The following is an 18,300-nucleotide window of genomic DNA, read 5'->3' as shown; positions in this document are numbered from 1 at the left end:
AGTAATCACACTCTCCACCTTTCCTGATTCCTCTCTCATATACACTTTCATTTTCATGGCAAATTGGCAACCCCTTTTGTCCATGCCATCCTCAAAACCCCATGACCATGCACACTCACATTGTTCAGGTTGTGCAAATGTTCGATGAAACCCCAACTTCGAGAAACCTCTATATGCTTCTTGTCGCCCAAACCAGCCTTATTGACGGCCTCCTACAACTCCCAACTTGTCTGGCTCGTAAACAAACTATATATATGCCTCTTCAACCTCCACCGAAGCCCCCTCCGGTACAAATTACAACCGTTGGTGTGGTCTACACCTTAGAACGGACTCTCTCAATCGCCGTCCGTCTTGCGGGGCGTATTGGAAATATCACATAATATTTCTATCATATCATTTTGTATATTGTGTTTATTCTTTAGTTATTTCTTTCCTAGTTTCACTAGTTCACAATCTCTTGTGATTTGGCTTGTAATTACGTCTAACATTAGGCTTCTATGGTTTAGTTTGTGTTCTATTCTTTGTATAAATAGTTTAGGCCATGTACAAAGTGTTTTATGCAATTCTAATACAATTCAAACCTTTCACATAATTCTATCACAAATAACAAACTATGAAAATGTTCTTCTAATTAAAAAACATACTACGTATACATTATCAATTAAAAAGGTTCAATATCAATTGGGGGTGATAGTGATCGAGCCGAGTACAAATCTAGGGCTGCTCGGTTCGAGCTAGACAAGCTCGAGTAGCGGTACTTTCAAGATTGCTAATTTGATATTGGTTTTATGTGTTAATTGCAATTGGTGAGGTACTTTATTTCATTTTGGAGATTGCCCCGAGTTAACATCTTAATTTTGGCCTAATAAATTTTGCTTATTGAAAGGAAAAGTCTCAGTCATTAAGTCAACAGTCAATGATTAACGTACTAGACAGTTCACTAATCACTAATACATGCAATGACGAATTATGTACTCTTTGCAATGTTAGCATTCACGTAAAGGCCCCTTAAGCTTATAAATTTGGGCCACCTTTGCTTTATCTCTACAAGCAACCCATATCAAGCATTCAACTATTTAACATACAGTATACCTCTACAGTATACCTCTACAGTTCAGTTCTTTGTAACTTAATTTTAGTTTATTTTTGTTTAATTTAGATTCTGTTCTTTTGGATTGAAAATATCCGAAGTAAATTGAATTGAACTTAATAAAGCTGAATTGAACTTAATGAAACAGAACTGAAATAAGAGTTAATTTGTGAAGAAAATAGCCGAACCGAACTGAACTGAAATAAGCTGAAATTAAATCCAAAAGAACAGACCTTAGTTCTATTCAGTTTAATTCAATTAAGATTCATTTAGTTCAATCCAGCTCATCTCATCTCTTCACAAATTAACTTCAACTCCAGTTCAGTTCAGATTCATTCAGTTTAGTTCAGTTCAGATCCATTTAGCTCTTTTTCAACTCTTTTAAAGTAAATTTCAGCCTTAAACTTTAGACTGACCAATCAACCTACTAATTTCACATACTTGGTAAATGATAATATGATATATTCCGCTAAAGTGTGTATTAGCAAGGTGTGAGTTCCAAGCGGTCTCTCTCTAAAACCTCCCTCCTCTTTCTAAGAAAAAGAAAACCCTAATTTTTTCGTCTGATCCGCCGCCTCCCCTTGCAACTCACTTCCCCACCCTACTCCCCCTACCCTGCGCCGGAGATGGGGCCTCTCCTTGACCCATCTCTGGCGATTGTTCATGCTTCCCCTTTATAGCGGTCCCCAATGGTCTGATTTCGCTCCTTTATTGTTCTGATCGTCCTCTGTTCTGACCGGTGTTTTGGTAAGGTGTTTCGTGTGGCTTTTTCTGAGGTCGTTCCGTTCCGCGTTCCCCTGTCCTGTCATCGAATGCTACGCAAGCGCTCCAGGGGTGTTTCCCCTCTCCTTCGCCCCTTCCCCCACCCCTGGTATGTACCGGAGTTTTGTACGGTCGTCGGTCTCTTGTTGTGTCTGGTCGATGAGCATAGCTCATCTTGGTGATGTTTTCTGTTAAGTGGTGGTGATTTTGGGCGATCTGATGTTCCCCTCCCCCTCACCCCCTCCCCCACCGGATTGGTCCCATGTCCCGATCTTTTATTGTCGGTCTGGTGTGCGTTTGATTGGTTGGGTTGCTTGTGTGCCGATGGTCCTGGGGGGGTTTCGTTTGGAATTTGGAGTCTCGGTATCTGGTGTTGTGATTGGCGGGTGGGCCGTGTCTTTGTGGATGGATTGTCGCGTCCGGCTGCTTCTTGGTTGGAGTGAGGTCATGTTTGTTGGGGACTGTTCCTTTCTGGTTGAGGCGTGTAGGGTAGGGTGGAGGTTGGGTTTTCGGTGGTGGCGTTGGTTGGGTTAGAGGTGGTGGTCTTCTCGTTTTTGAATGGTGATGTTCTTCCTTTTCCTGTTTTGTCCTTTTCTGCTAATAATCTCCTTATATGGGAGTCTTTATCGTCTCTTTTGTGGTAAGCCAAGGCCTTTAAACGGTGATGGTGTCGAGGTGCTTGTGTCTCTGGGGGTTCGGGTTACTCATTGTATGGTGGTTTTCTTGGTTCGTTTGTCCTATGATCAATGGGTGCGATTTCTAAGGTATAGGAGTTTTATCTCCGCCGAGGGCAGACTCCGTCTTGCTTCTCATCTTTTCTTTCTACGTTCTTTTCGTAAGAGCGTAAGTGCACCTTGTCATTGTCACTCCATTGTTTGTATGTATCGACGGTATTTGGAGGCCTACCGTGTTTATGAAGCTGACATCAACATTCGTGACCAAGCTGCCGTCTTTTGCATTTCTTCAATCGTTTATGTAATACCCCGTATTTTTTATATTATTGAATTAAACGGATATAATTAAACGGATATTATTATATATTAATTATTATACATTTTATAATATTAATTAGGTCGGGTAAATTGTTGAGTCGATAATTATGATAAGTTATTTTATTTAACTCGCGTCGTATCGAGCTAAGTTAATTGAGTCGGTTTTATAAGAAATGCGAATTGTGAGCTGACCCATTTAAGTTGGCCCAATATATGTTCAGCCCATTAAACCTAAAGCCCAATTAACCCTAAACCCTAACCCTAATAACTACCCTAACCCTAATAGTACACTACCCTAAACAACTCCATCAACCCGCCTCCCTCTAAACTCAGCCGCCTCCCTCCTTTCTTCAACATCAAACACCAACTTTCACGCTGAGAGAGAGAGAGAGAGAGTGAGCTGGGTATTGGTGGCACTGCAAGGAAGAGATAGGGGTGATTGGCGACGACGGAGGGTGGTCGTGGTGGTCTTTGTGGCGGCGGGAAAATGGTAAGATTAACCTTCTCTGTTTTTCTTCTTTTATGTCGGGGTTTTGGGGGTGTGTCGGTCCGATAAGGGGGTTAATGGGGGTTGTTGATTTGGGTATAGGTGTAGAGTGGTAGAGGGCGAGTTAAATGGCGGTGATTATGGTGGTTGTAGGTAGTGATAGTGGCGGTAAAAGGGAGCATCGACAGGGGTAGCAAACGAGTGGATGTATGCAGTTCAGGCGAGTTTTAGACGGCTAGGTTTGGGGTGGCACCACCATGGACTCGGGGGAGGTCGAAATGGTGGTGTCACGATGTCTTGGTTCGTGGGTTGACGAGTGTACAAGACACGGTGGTGGTTTGGGCGGGGGATAGGCAATAGGTGCGGTGGTTGGGAGTCGAGAAAATGGGATGTTGGTGTTGCGTGGTGGTGAACCAGGTGTTTTGGCGGCCATGGTTGGACTCGCCGGTGGGAGTCGACCCAGTAGGGGTGGTTGTCGGTGGCTGGGTCGGAGTGGGGGACACGGTGGTGGTTGACACGGCCCTGTGGTGGCGTGGTGGTGGTGCGTGGGTGAGAGGGAAGAGGCGATGTTAGTGACGGGTTATTTTAGTAATTGAATCGGGTTTTTGGTCATTGTTTAATCATTGGAATTCGTTAAGTTATCGTATGCTTAATTAATTAATTTATTTTCCCGAGTCATCTAAATAAATTATTCCCGAGTCAATTAAATAATTTATTTAATTTAATCCCCGAATCGTTTCAATAATTAGAGATGGACTTTGAGTCGGGACTGGTTAAAATGGAAAGTTACTATATCGGGAAAGTTTCTATTTTGGGATATCTCTATATTTAGTAGTCGATAATTATATTATTATAATTGTTTTAGGTGACGGATTCGTGAAGGATCGATAATCAGATTCATTGCTTTATTTTCCTGACCGCTTAAATCGCTTAATTGGAATTCTTTGGCACTTTGAGGTAGGGAAATACACTTGACTTCAGCGTGTTTGTTAAATTGTGTTGACTTGTTGTGTTTCATATGACCAAGCTGTGAACGTTGACGTGTTTCGTGGTTGTTGATTCATATTGTGTTTCATATCTTTGGAATGTGCTTGATTTGAATTGATCGTATGGAGTATGTTATCACAACATCGGGTAGGGTAAGGCATGATTTTATGATTTATCAGTTCAGTGATTCATACATATTGTGTTGCATTAATTTCTTTGAGCATTCATATGCATTGGAGATGGAGGATGTGGTGGTGATGTGGTGTGGTGATGATGATGTTGTGATAAGGCCCAGGCGGGTTCTGCAGGACTTGCCCTGGTGTCCTCCCTGCGAGGCGGATCGACTACGGTCGATATATAGTCTCTGGGGATCGGTATGGCTGGGCGTTCGGGTTATGAGATATGAGTGAGATGGAGGTGGAGGAGACGGAGGAGCATGCATATCATATTTTGTTGTTTCATTGTTTTCCCTACTCAACCTCGTGGTTGACCCCGTGTATTCGTGAACACCTGTGATGAACCATAATGGGAGCAGATTTGTGGTACTAAAGATTAGCCGACTTGGGAGCTGTGGGATGCGTGAGGACTTGGCCAATCTACCTAGAAGTCTAGACCACATAGAAGATTTTATCACTTAATTTATTTTTCGCTGCGGGTTGTATTTATCTTATATTAAGTTTAGTTGGATAATTTGTAATAAACACGTAATCGCTAAGTTTTAATTTAAAGTACTTTGGTATTGTTGTACTTTGTTATTCACTACCTCGGAAAACCGAGATGGTAACAGTCCGGTTTATTAGGGAATGTCTTGCTAAAGGCTCTTTCATAAACCGGGGTGTTACAAAGTGGTATCAGAGAGAACGATCCTCAGGCCTAAACCAATGAGCCCAATGAACATAGGATGTGTCTAATTAAAATGAACCCCGGGATAGAACTGTTAGGAGCACACTACGGTAAGGTATGAGTTAGGGGCCCCCCCTCACACCGAACAGCGGCCCTCTCGTTTAACCCCGGAAACCTTGAGTGTATATGAGAGAAAGGGTAGCAAAGTTGCTTGAGGTTGAGCATGAAATCCCTATATCGTTGCTTAAGTGTTAATTGATTGATACATTGATTATTGCAGGATAAATGCTACGGTAAGTAATTTGTATGAATGATGTGTTGATGGCACTACTATGACTAAGTGATATGCGGTTATGTGATCCCAAAGCCATGCTAGTATAGTCTTGTGATAGTAATTAGAAATCTTTGTTGAATTGCATGTTTTTAGTCATAGCGATCGTGATTTAGATGTAAGGAGTAGATCGAGATGCGAAGGGATTCTACGGGATAGATGTTTACGAAAGTACAGTGTGAGATTTGAGTTAGGATGAGTTGGTATCGATAGTATGGTTGTAAGAGTTTGAAACATAGAAAATGAATGACCTAGTGCTGAAACACGTTGTTTGATTTTACTCTTGAATTGATCTCACTACCATTTCTTTTCTGTTTATTGCCTATGGATGAAAATTTTATGAGAGATAGCCTCGTGAGTTAGTGTTCATTTGGCGTTAGTTTCATGCTTATATGATATACGGATTAGGAGTAATAAATATTTTAGTGGGCTGTGGTCAGGAAGTTCCTGTGCAGTGATGTTTTGACCAACGATTTCGTAAAAATCCTCATTTAAATTGTGTAAATGATTTTTGCATAATTCCAACTCCATCGACTAGAGGGTTCGCATACGTTTTCAAATTGATAAGCCACGAAAATTTTTGCTGAATCTATATTAAACGGTAGGTTTTGCAAACTGACCCAAGTCTTGGACCAATTACTGTCACATGTTTGTTTGGACCAACTGAGTTGTAAAATTCTTTTAAAATGAAATTTTTGTGCTTTGGACCTAATTCTTTTTCCCCTGTGTTTTTAACTCTCCGTGTGTTATAAAAATAATATGAATCAAGTTTTAATCGGACGGTTATTTATTCGTGATCTTTGAAAGTTACAACGGGAAACATGACTTGTAAAATGTGTGTTCTAGGTTGAGTTTCATGCAGTTGTTTGAATAATTCATGAGCCTTAGTAATGTGAATTTATAAAGCTTTATATGACGATAGTAGCACGCATGTTCAGTAGTTATGTATCTTAACAAGTGATAAAATTAAAAACTTAGTTGATAACATTGTTGGCATGATAGCGTGAGTAAAATTGGATAGCTTAAATTGATTCTTAATCAAAGGTAAAATATTTTATACGAATCCAGTTGTTGCATATTTTATGTATGTTTGGCATGTTGTACTATCTCTAGTATGTTCATCATATTTGCATGATGGTCGGATATATAAATATAAAACTATGTTGTCATATCTTGGTAAAGTTGATGGCGTTAAAAGTTAATTTGATTGTTCTGATGTACTCGCATGAATAATTATAATAATTATGTCTAAATGTTTACACATGAATGATAGTGATGAGTATGTTTAAATGTTCACACATGTAGGATGCATCTAAGTTCTAATGTCTTTCACATGAGTTGTGTGCCAATAGTTATATTTATTACCTTCATCACATTAAATAATTTGATTAGACCTAAAACTATAACATGATAATAAACAATGTTGTTATTCCTTATTGAATATGTTCGTTATTACAATGTCATAAAATGCTAAAGTGATTCTTGCAATTGTATGGGTGTGATATAAAGGAAACTGTTTGATATAACACGACAATTGACATACCTATATTCCCGAGTCGTTACTATTAATTATAATATAATAAAGATTGTTATGATAACTATGTTGACAATTATAATGGGATAACCCTTTTTTAGGATTCACTGATATGCATTATTTTAAATGATAGTCGTTATAGTTACGTTTAATTGAGCCGTGAATATAATTGAGTAAAGAAGTGCAACTAAAATCGTGATGTTGAAGTAATAGTCGTTCATTAATAAAGATGAGACTGAATTGAATAAGATGAACCGGTAAATTACAATATGTGAGTCGACACCTAAGCATGTTTTGTTTAAAGGAATCGAATTGAGTTTATCTGATTTTGAGTTTCGTAGTAAGCTATAAATGGATTCTATGACGGCTCTGTTATAAGATTATGATAAGAAAATTATTCACCGTCCAGTATGAAAGTAAAAGTTTTGAAAATGAAGTTCAATTTTGTCGTATGGGTATAAATTCAGAATGAGATTTCCAGTCAGTGTCTGGTGGTATGGTTCCATGATAATTTTGTTAGTCTGGGGAATGAAACTAGAACGGAGTCACAAGTAGTAGGTTAATTTAGTCATGTTGTTCGTTCATGTAGTGAATTGGTGGATTGTGGTTAATTACGAGTGTCAAAACGGGAATGTAATGTGGCGATCTAAGTGAGTTGTGTGGCAACATGATACGTTAATATTAGCATGACAGGTAACGAATAATTGTAAAATTGGTGTCGTTAAATACATTAATCTTGTATGTCATTGAGTTAGATGCAGTTTAAATATATTCAATACCAAGAACGAAATTTTATGCATGATAGTCTTGTATGATTAACTTTACAATATCATTTGTTTACTCGCTTGTTGACTCGACCAATAAGTTGTAAAAATTTGCCAATCAAGGTGCTTTCGTCATTCATGAATAAATACCAAACCCTTTTGCTATGAGGATTAAAAAAAAAAAAAAAATATTTCTAGGCTGATAAGTACTGCGAAACTGATTGTCTTCATTTGGTGATTCTGTGGCTCGACCTAAAACTGTACAATTATGTAAATGAAAGTCGAATTTGGACCTATTAGGTTATAAATTTTCATAAATCGATTTAGTAAAGTCTTGGACCCTAATTCTTTTCTCATGTTGATGGATCACCTATGTTTCTAAGGTAAAAGATTACAATAATTGGTAAAATGAATAATTACTAATGATTTTTACTGGTAACGGTAGCCTCTTTCAGTTGTTAGCAGTAGTTTGAGAACTTTTGTTGTAATAATGAGGTTACGAGGACGTAACCATATTTTTAGTTGGGTAGGATTGTAAAATCTTGATGTTAATTTGCACTTGTTTGTAGATTGTAGCTTGACCAAGTTGATGTTTCGTTGTGAGGTTGCCTATGCAAATGAGTTCTATATGTGTTATTCCTACTTCTGTTAGTTGGTTGATGTGTAAAAGGAGAGTATAGTCAAACTACCGGTATTGAGTTATGAGTTGTGGGGCCTTTGTGCCGAGTTACGTTTGCGGTCCAGTGCGACCATGGTTGTTGAGTTACTTGAGTTTGAGGTCGGAAATTAGATGGAAAACGACGCATTTGTTCTCGAGATGATTATATAGTTGTTGTATATCGTGTTCGCAGTAGTTATTAGTTGCGATTAGTTGGGTTAAGAAAAAGAGAGTTAAACTTCGGGACGAAGTTTGTTTTTAGGAGGGCGGAATGTAACATTTCGCAATTGTTGTGTGTAATTGATGTGTCAAAAGTGTGTGTTAACCATGTCAGAAATGCGTGACGTCCGTAAGTACAATATGCAATACCATCTTGAGGTTTGGGGTATGGGAGCGAACTTCGGGACGAAGTTCATTTTAAGGGGGGAAGACTGTAATACCCCGTATTTTTTATATTATTGAATTAAACGGATATAATTAAACGGATATTATTATATATTAATTATTATACATTTTATAATATTAATTAGGTCGGGTAAATTGTTGAGTCGATAATTATGATAAGTTATTTTATTTAACTCGCGTCGTATCGAGCTAAGTTAATTGAGTCGGTTTTATAAGAAATGCGAATTGTGAGCTGACCCATTTAAGTTGGCCCAATATATGTTCAGCCCATTAAACCTAAAGCCCAATTAACCCTAAACCCTAACCCTAATAACTACCCTAACCCTAATAGTACACTACCCTAAACAACTCCATCAACCCGCCTCCCTCTAAACTCGGCCCGCCTCCCTCCTTTCTTCAACATCAAACACCAACTTTCACGCTGAGAGAGAGAGAGAGAGAGTGAGCTGGGTATTGGTGGCACTGCAAGGAAGAGATAGGGGTGATTGGCGACGACGGAGGGTGGTCGTGGTGGCTGCTGTGGCGGCAGGAAAATGGTAAGATTAACCTTCTCTGTTTTTCTTCTTTTATGTCGGGGTTTTGGGGGTGTGTCGTGTCTGATAAGGGGGTTAATGGGGGTTGTTGACTGGGTATAGGTGTAGAGTGGTAGAGGGCGAGTTAAATGGCGGTGATTATGGTGGTTGTAGGTAGTGATAGTGGCGGTAAAAGGGAGCATCGACAGGGGTAGCAAACGAGTGGATGTATGCGGTTCAAAGCGAGTTTTAGACGGCTAGGTTTGGGGTGGCACCACCATGGACTCGGGGGAGGTCGAAATGGTGGTGTCACGATGTCTTGGTTCGTGGGTTGACGAGTGTACGACACGGTGGTGGTTTGGGCGGGGATAGGCAATAGGTGCGGTGGTTGGGAGTCGAGAAAATGGGATGTTGGTGTTGCGTGGTGGTGAACCAGGTGTTTTGGCGGCCATGGTTGGACTCGCGGCGGAGTCGACCCTTGTAGGGGTGGTTGTCGGTGGCTGGGTCGAGTGGGGGACACGGTGGTGGTTGACACGGCCTGTGGTGGCGGTGGTGGTGCGTGGGTGAGAGGGAAGAGGCGATGTTAGTGACGGGTTATTTTAGTAATTGAATCGGGTTTTTGGTCATTGTTTAATCATTGGAATTCGTTAAGTTATCGTATGCTTAATTAATTAATTTATTTTCCCGAGTCATCTAAATAAATTATTCCCGAGTCAATTAAATAATTTATTTAATTTAATCCCCGAATCGTTTCAATAATTAGAGATGGACTTTGAGTCGGGACTGGTTAAAATGGAAAGTTACTATATCGGGAAAGTTTCTATTTTGGGATATCTCTATATTTAGTAGTCAGTAATTATATTATTATAATTGTTTTAGGTGACGGATTCGTGAAGGATCGATAATCAGATTCATTGCTTTATTTTCCGGACTGCTTAAACTGCTTAATTGGAATTGCTGGCACTTTGAGGTAGGGAAATACACTTGACTTCAGCGTGTTTGTTAATTGTGTTGACTTGTTGTGTTTCATATGACCAAGTCGTGAACGTTGACGTGTTTCGTGGTTGTTGATTCATATTGTGTTTCATATCTTTGGAATGTGCTTGATGAATTGATCGTATGGAGTATGTTATCACAACATCGGGTAACCGGCATGATTTTATGATTTATCGATTCGATTGATTCATACATATTGTGTTGCATTAATTTCTTTGAGCATTCATATGCATTGGAGATGGAGGATGTGGTGGTGATGTGGTGTGGTGATGATGATGTTGTGATAAGGCCCGGGCGGGTTCGCAGACTTGCCCTGGTGTCCTCCATTGCGAAGCGGGCGGATCGACTACGGTCGATATATAGTCTAGGGGATCGGTATGGTGGGCGTTCGGGTTATGAGATATGAGTGAGATGGAGGTGGAGGAGACGGAGGAGCATGCATATCATATTTTGTTGTTTCATTGTTTTCCTTACTCAACCTCGTGGTTGACCTGTGTATGTATTCGTGAACACTGTGATGAACCATAATGGGAGCAGATTTGGTACTAAAGATTAGCCGACTTGGGAGCGTGGGATGCGTGAGGACTTGGCCAATCTACCTAGAAGTCTAGACCACATAGAAGATTTTATCACTTAATTTATTTTTCCGCTGCGAGTTGTATTTATCTTATATTAAGTTTAGTTGGATAATTTGTAATAAACACGTAATCGCTAAGTTTTAATTTAAAGTACTTTGGTATTGTTGTACTTTGTTATTCACTACCTCGGAAAACCGAGATGGTAACAGTCCGGTTTATTAGGGAATGTCTTGCTAAAGGCTCTTTCATAAACCGGGGTGTTACAGTTTATCTTGCTTATCCTAGTGTTGTAGTTGCTCTTTTAATTAAAGGTTATGTTGTCTCTATGTATGGCTTTGTAGTGCTAGATCTAGATGAGAAGTGTCTGGTGCTACCTAGTCGAGTAACTTACTTTGTATTGTTATCAATAATGTAAGTTATTCACCTTCTGTCAAAAAAAAAAAAAAAAAAAGTAAGGTGTGAGTTCCATTAAAATGCCATAAACCTAACAAAACTAACCTTAATGAGAAAAATTTGTTCCACATCCAAACAAATGACCCAATTTGACTTGTAATTCGAATTGACCTGACTTCATTCAATCCATTTCGAATGTTTATTACCGCGTCACATGTTAACCACTATCCCCATTGGTTGGAGTTTTTGGAATGGATTGGAATTGATTCAATCCATTCTAGTGTTTGGTTTGAAGTATTTGGAATGGAATTAGATACCCAGTGAATTCTAACTCCATTTCAACCCCTTGAAATCTCATACCCATCCCCAAAAGTAACCAAAACCATATTAACATGACCCAACCAAATTCTTTCCACATCGTAATGGTCTGATCGCACTTAACCAAATTAACTCGTTAACAAATCTAGATGGTCTAAAAACTCGGTACCATCTGATAACACTCTATTATAGAACACAAATTCTCATTTAAGACGAGTGTATTCGTTTTAAATTTAAAACGGGTCAACTAATTTGAATAAGACAAGCAAAATACATGAGAAAATGCCAAAAACTTGTCTTCCTGAAGTGGTCGTGTTCGAACCTCACAAGAAGCAATTTTTGCCTTCTAGTATTCGAGTGTGTCATTCTCGGATGACTTTTTCTGATATACGTGGTTGGCAGGCTACCACATATATCCGAGGGTTTAAAAAATAACGGATGCAGGCCCCTCATTAACCAAAAAAAAAAATATAATTAACATGTTTAATATTAAGATGGATATATCCGTATTAAGAAAGACGAATCGATTTACGGATTATAGAAACCATGACACATTCCAAGACCATCATCATCAATGTCCCCCATCTTCCTCGTCCTCCCTATACAACTAACAAGTAACAACAAACGTAAACAAACTTAAATTTACCGTCGCATGACATATAAAATACTTACACATTTACCCATTTTATTTCACCTCTTTTCTTCATCATATATACACTGCCCACTTTCTCAGATCCAATAGTTTAGCTGTAACAATTTCACTATCTTCTTACAACAATGGCAGTCAGATCAATCTCTACATTCATAATCTTCATCTTCCTTCTTGTTTCTTCACCTTCTTTTGCTTCTGAGTCTGATCACAAGGTCATTTCTTTTTAATTACTGCATTTTTGATTAATTTTGTTGTGTTTTTTTTTTTCAGATCTTTTGATTTTGTTGGGTTTGCTGAATTGGGTTTTAGCTTTTGTTTCAGATCTTTGATGTTTGTTATATGCTAAATCTGATGGGAATTGAGAATGTGGTCAAAGTTAGTATTTTTTAGGCTGCGTACATCTGACCCCCTTACCCCGCAATTTGCGAGAGCCATTGAAGCACTGGGTTATGTTATTGTTATTGTTGAACCCATTTTGTTGCAAAAATTGGGAGATCAGTTTTTTTGGGATTATGTTGTTGTTAGATGCTAAAAAGCTAGGATTTTGGGTCTTATAATGCAAGCATTGTGTACGATTTCGTGTTGTACTCCTTCCGTCTCATTCATTTGTCTACCTTTGATTAAAATGCACCTCAGAACGAATAAAATGGTAAACAAATGATTGGGACAGAGGGTTGTATTGCTCATTTTGTAATTGGATTACTGACTCTTCTGTATTTATACAACGGTCTCATACAAGACTAGGGGCTGGTTTTGGTGGATTTAATCAAGGAGTCGTGATATTGTGTGTAATTGCAAGACAGTCATTTGTTGTTCTCTACTGCATTTAGTAGCAAAACATTGCTCATCTTAATGTTGGGGTGCTAGGCCGTAGATTTACTGTCGGCATTTAGACAGTTTCAAGCTTTATTAATCATGGACTCATGGCTTTATTGATGATCATACTAGTACTTTATAACCACCTAAACTTAGGTCGAAAGACCGATCCATAATAAGTTGCTTTTAGATCAAATTTATATTTACCTTTGGGAGAAGCAGTGAGCTTTGAATTGAGTGCTTTCAAGTATCTTATTATGATTGAGCTCACTCTTGTTAGAAAAGTACTCGTAGTAAATAGAAGATGGTAGCATGGATATGACTTTGATGAATGTTTTGGACGAAAGGCTGTTCCAAACCAATTATTTACTCCTCCCTCCGTCCTGTTCAATTGTTGTCCTTTGGTTTTGGCACAAAGACCGAGGAAAGAGGTGGGGGCCAATTATAAGATGACAAGCGGACCAAATAGAGTGTGAAAGATCAAATTACTCATTAAATGCAATCCTAAATTGGAAGGACAACAATTGACTATGACACCCAAAAATGGAATAGGACAACAAATGACCGAGACGGAGGGAGTAAAACTTGTGTTAATTAAATTTAAGTGTCTTGAAATATTAATTCTCCGCAATTTCGTTATCTGACAGAAGTTATAGTAACTGCAATGCTGTGTTTTTCATTTTCATTTGTCAAGTTCGCTTTTGTCTACATATTTGTGCTGTACTGCTGTGAAATTGTGCAGACAAATGAAATTCCTTGGTTTGTGGCGAAAATTGCTTGTTTGGTAATTGTGCTTTATTAAACGAAAACGCAAACACTGGAACTAAACTGAAGTTCTCTTTCAAATTATAGTATGAAGCCAGTGAATATGTGACTCTTTGGGTGAACAAGGTCGGTCCTTACAACAATCCACAAGAAACTTACAACTACTACAGCCTTCCGTTTTGTCATCCCTCTGGGAATCCCGGACACAGGTGGGGTGGACTGGGCGAGGTTCTTGGTGGCAATGAACTTATTGACAGCCAAATTGATATCAAGTTTGGAAGTACGTATGGCTGCTTTTTAACTTATGGATACCCACTTTTTTTTAGTTCGTATCTATATGTATTTGTGTGTGTGTATATTGAATACTCCGTATTGATAATTTACAATTTCTTTTGGCAGAAAATACTGAAAAGTCGACCATATGTGAACTTGAGCTTGATACAGCAAAAGCCAAACAGTTCAAAGATGCAATTGAAAATTCCTACTGGTTTGAGTTTTTTATCGGTATGTTTTTCATCCAAGATCTTTACTAATTCTCATAGTTGTTCCAATCTCACATTTATAATGTTCTCTTCCACATCATGCACCAACATGAGCTGTTTCTTTTTACTGACTTATTGCTTTTTGATCGTGAATGCGCCCAACAAATTTCAGATGACTTGCCGCTGTGGGGTAAGTCTCTTTTTCTTTTCTTTTTGTGGCTGGTATGTAGAGTTGTCGTCTTTTTTTTCTTCGCATTCTCAATTTCTGTTTCCCTGCGCTCAGGTTTTGTGGGAGAATTGCATTTTGATAAAAATGGTGAGAATGCCAAGCACGTTCTTTACACAAACAAGAACTTTATTATCAAATATAATGGAAATCAGGTAAATTCTGTAGGGTCTCGGTATTTGAAATTTCGAGCTTCATTGTTTCTTAATTCTTTTACCCAACATAGCAAGTTATAACATACATAGCTTGTTATGTCCACAGATTATTCATGTTAATCTCACACAAGATGGTGCTAAGCCTGTGGAAGACGGTAGGGTGTATGATATGACATATACTGTCAACTGGATTCCAACAGACATTACCTTTGCTAGGCGTTTCGATGTGTACCTGGATTATCCCTTCTTTGAGCACCAGGTCTGTACTACTTCAATTGGATAATACCTATATAGTTGCTCCTGTCTTCCAAAGTTCCAAAGGACCTATATACTTAGACCTTAATTTGTTTTATGGAGTGTGAAATGAGTGACATGGCTGAATTGTCGAAATTTTGTTGCAGATCCATTGGTTCTCAATCTTCAATTCATTCATGATGGTCATCTTTTTGACTGGGTTGGTGTCTATGATTTTAATGCGAACACTTAGAAATGACTATGCAAAGTATGCTAGGGAAGATGATGACTTGGAGACCTTGGTAAGGTTTTCTCCGACTGATTGTTTTATGTGGGCGTGCTGCTTAATTACACTTTCTTGTACTGAACTTGGATACTCATTAATAGGAAAGGGACGTAAGTGAAGAATCTGGTTGGAAACTTGTTCATGGAGATGTTTTTCGTCCTCCTCGCAGTTTGGCCATGCTTACAGCTCTTGTTGGTAATGGAGCCCAGCTGGCAGCGCTGATTCTCCTCGTCATCATTTTGGCTATTGTTGGAATGTTATACATAGGGTACGTATCTAGGACTTGATAAAACATCAGAATTTCGCTGCAGTTAGTTTTTACTTTTTACTTGCTACACGAAAACTGACTCATACGAGATCTTACTAACAAGTCGAACCAGCTCATTAACCATGTAATTGAACGAGGAACACACAATTATCTCGGTTTGTCTCATATGTGATCCACTCTCATAAACGACTCATTGGTCCTCCCCTTCTGTTAGGCACCTAGGATCTTGATCCCTTTGACATTGTTACTGGTACTTTATTCTTGGATCGGTATACCTGGATTATCCCATTGACCCAGTGTATAGCCTGAAAGCTTTAATGCCGCTACCACTTTTCCGACCCCTTTACAATAATTCTGAAGTTGCATGATTACCATGGTGAACAGGAGGGGAGCCATTGTCACGACGTTCATTGTTTGCTATGCCTTGACATCATTCATATCAGGCTATGTGAGTGGTGGCATGTACTCTCGAAATGGTGGTATGTTCTCCTAATTTGTTAATCCCATCATCTCAAAATAGGTTGAATTTTTATTGATTCCTTCGATAAAAGAAGCTTATGCATAATTTTATTCTCTTTTTAGGTAAAAGTTGGATAAAGGCTATGATTCTTACAGCCTGCCTTTTCCCATTTATGTGCTTTGGTATTGGCTTCATGTTGAACACCATTGCCATATTCTACGGATCTTTGGCTGCTATCCCCTTCGGAACAATGGTAGTTGTATTTGTCATATGGGCTTTTATCTCTTTCCCTCTTGCACTACTTGGCACTGTTGTTGGAAGAAACTGGAGTGGTGCTCCTAACAATCCATGTCGCGTAAAGACCATTCCTCGGCCTATTCCTGAAAAGAAATGGTACCTAACACCATCAGTGATCTCTCTTATGGGTGGATTGCTTCCTTTTGGCAGCATATTCATTGAGATGTATTTCGTTTTCACATCCTTCTGGAATTACAAGGTACTACTGTCATATTCCGTGCTAATAACAGGCCATCTGCCCACATTCTCCTGTTTAATAATCTCTAGGATTTATCTCTAGAATTTGGTTATACTTATATGCAATTTGATTGATCGTGGAAATTTCTCGTGATATTTTACGATTCAACATTTTTCCTCTCGCTGATATTTACTCTCTATTTTCTCATGCTTTTATTGTTCCGTTTCCTTGTAGGTGTACTACGTTTACGGCTTCATGTTGCTCGTATTTCTGATTCTCATCATTGTAACGGTTTGTGTGACGATTGTGGGGACATATTTCTTGTTGAATGCGGAAAACTACCACTGGCAATGGACTTCCTTCTTCTCTGCTGCATCAACCGCTATATACGTCTATTTATACTCTATCTACTATTATCATGTGAAGACCAAGATGTCAGGGTTCTTTCAGACCAGCTTCTACTTTGGATACACTATGATGTTCTGTCTTGGGTTAGGTATTCTTTGTGGTAAGTTTCACTACTGAATGTCACCGTGTTTTTCTACTGTAACTGCTATTCGATAATCTGCTACACTGTTAGGGTAATTTGGACTCCATTTCCACCATTTCTTCTCAATGGTCCTGATTATATCCTGGGATGATCTAACGGTCTGAATTTTGTCCCGGAAAGTAAATATTTGATGAGGTAGAGAAGGAATAAGAATTTAAAGTTTTTCTGTTAGAGGAAATGGACGGAAATGGAGCACTCACTGGTGACACCTATTTTTGACCTACTTACAGTTAGACGCGGGTTGACATGACCAAGGAAAAAAAACCTAAGGAGTCTATATCGGAAAAGACACGAAAATTAACTGACTGTTCTGACCGTAACCACAGACTCAGGAACAACCCAAAATGACCTAAGATACGAATGTCACATTTTCGAAGTCTGCATGCACCTCTACTTTTTTTATCTACACAATGAGTGTGCATAGAGCTCATAAATATATATAGTTTTAATATTTTAATATTTTAATATTTATTTCTAATATTAATCAATCTAACCTGGTATAAAATTGCAAAACCAGGCGCTGTCGGATTCTTAGGCTCCAATCTTTTTGTAAGAAGGATCTACCGAAACATCAAGTGTGACTAAGTCATCAGTCAAGTGCCCACATACTTGTGTATGTTCTCCTGATGCTATTACTATTACGAGCTTGAAAAGAAGGCGGACACTTGTTTAGGGCATGCATCTCGTGGGACCTGACCTGAAATTCGCTTCGACAAGATCAAAATCGAGAAATTTAGTTTAGATGCAGTGAGAATATGTAATTTTTTGTCCTAGAACAGTAGAACCTGCATTTTTTCATTGTAATTTTAGTCGATATACTGGAATGACAGAGGTCAGATTTAGGCGTCGCCTTCCATATGAATATGTTACATAGATTTCCCACCAAAATATATCCACATATATTATTTTTGTTCAAATTTCTTAGGGATGTAATCTATCTATTCAATTCAAATTATACTGTACTTTTTGTAGAACAGTGTTATATTATATCCTTTAATGAACCATTTGTTCACATACAAAACAAATTGGCAGGTGAATACTGAGCAAAATTTATCCTGCAACCAAAATTACCACTAAAGTTTTTTTTTTTTTGTTATCGAACTTCTGTTTTGTTTGCCTGTTTAGACTGTCTTGGGTTCGTTTTCTTGTGAACCAGTTACTCCATTTCATTCCTATTGATCGAACTCAGATTGTCCCGTGCTCAATTGAAACCGTTCATGAGAAAACAGTGTTGCACGAGGTAGCATTGAGAACAAAAACTCATTTTAAAAAAACTTTCCG

At 38.6% G+C, this 18,300-nt stretch overlaps 1 protein-coding gene across 1 annotated transcript; it reads left to right on the top strand.

Moving 5' to 3' along the window:
• Nucleotides 1-12,161: 12,161 nt before the first annotated feature.
• Nucleotides 12,162-18,020, top strand: LOC141604907 (transmembrane 9 superfamily member 1). Its single transcript, XM_074423468.1, has 12 exons — nucleotides 12,162-12,514; nucleotides 13,971-14,163; nucleotides 14,283-14,387; nucleotides 14,538-14,555; nucleotides 14,649-14,746; nucleotides 14,853-15,005; nucleotides 15,148-15,282; nucleotides 15,368-15,534; nucleotides 15,919-16,013; nucleotides 16,117-16,490; nucleotides 16,704-16,977; nucleotides 17,537-18,020. Exons 1-12 carry the CDS (start codon nucleotides 12,428-12,430, stop codon nucleotides 17,602-17,604), a joined length of 1,767 nt encoding a protein of 588 aa, XP_074279569.1. The 5' UTR covers nucleotides 12,162-12,427; the 3' UTR covers nucleotides 17,605-18,020.
• Nucleotides 18,021-18,300: the final 280 nt, after the last annotated feature.

This window comes from Silene latifolia, chromosome 10 (genome assembly GCF_048544455.1).
Source record: "Silene latifolia isolate original U9 population chromosome 10, ASM4854445v1, whole genome shotgun sequence".
NCBI lineage: Eukaryota > Viridiplantae > Streptophyta > Magnoliopsida > Caryophyllales > Caryophyllaceae > Silene > Silene latifolia.
The sequence above is the reverse complement of the archived record's forward strand: the minus strand, read 5'-3'. Positions and strand labels throughout refer to the sequence as shown.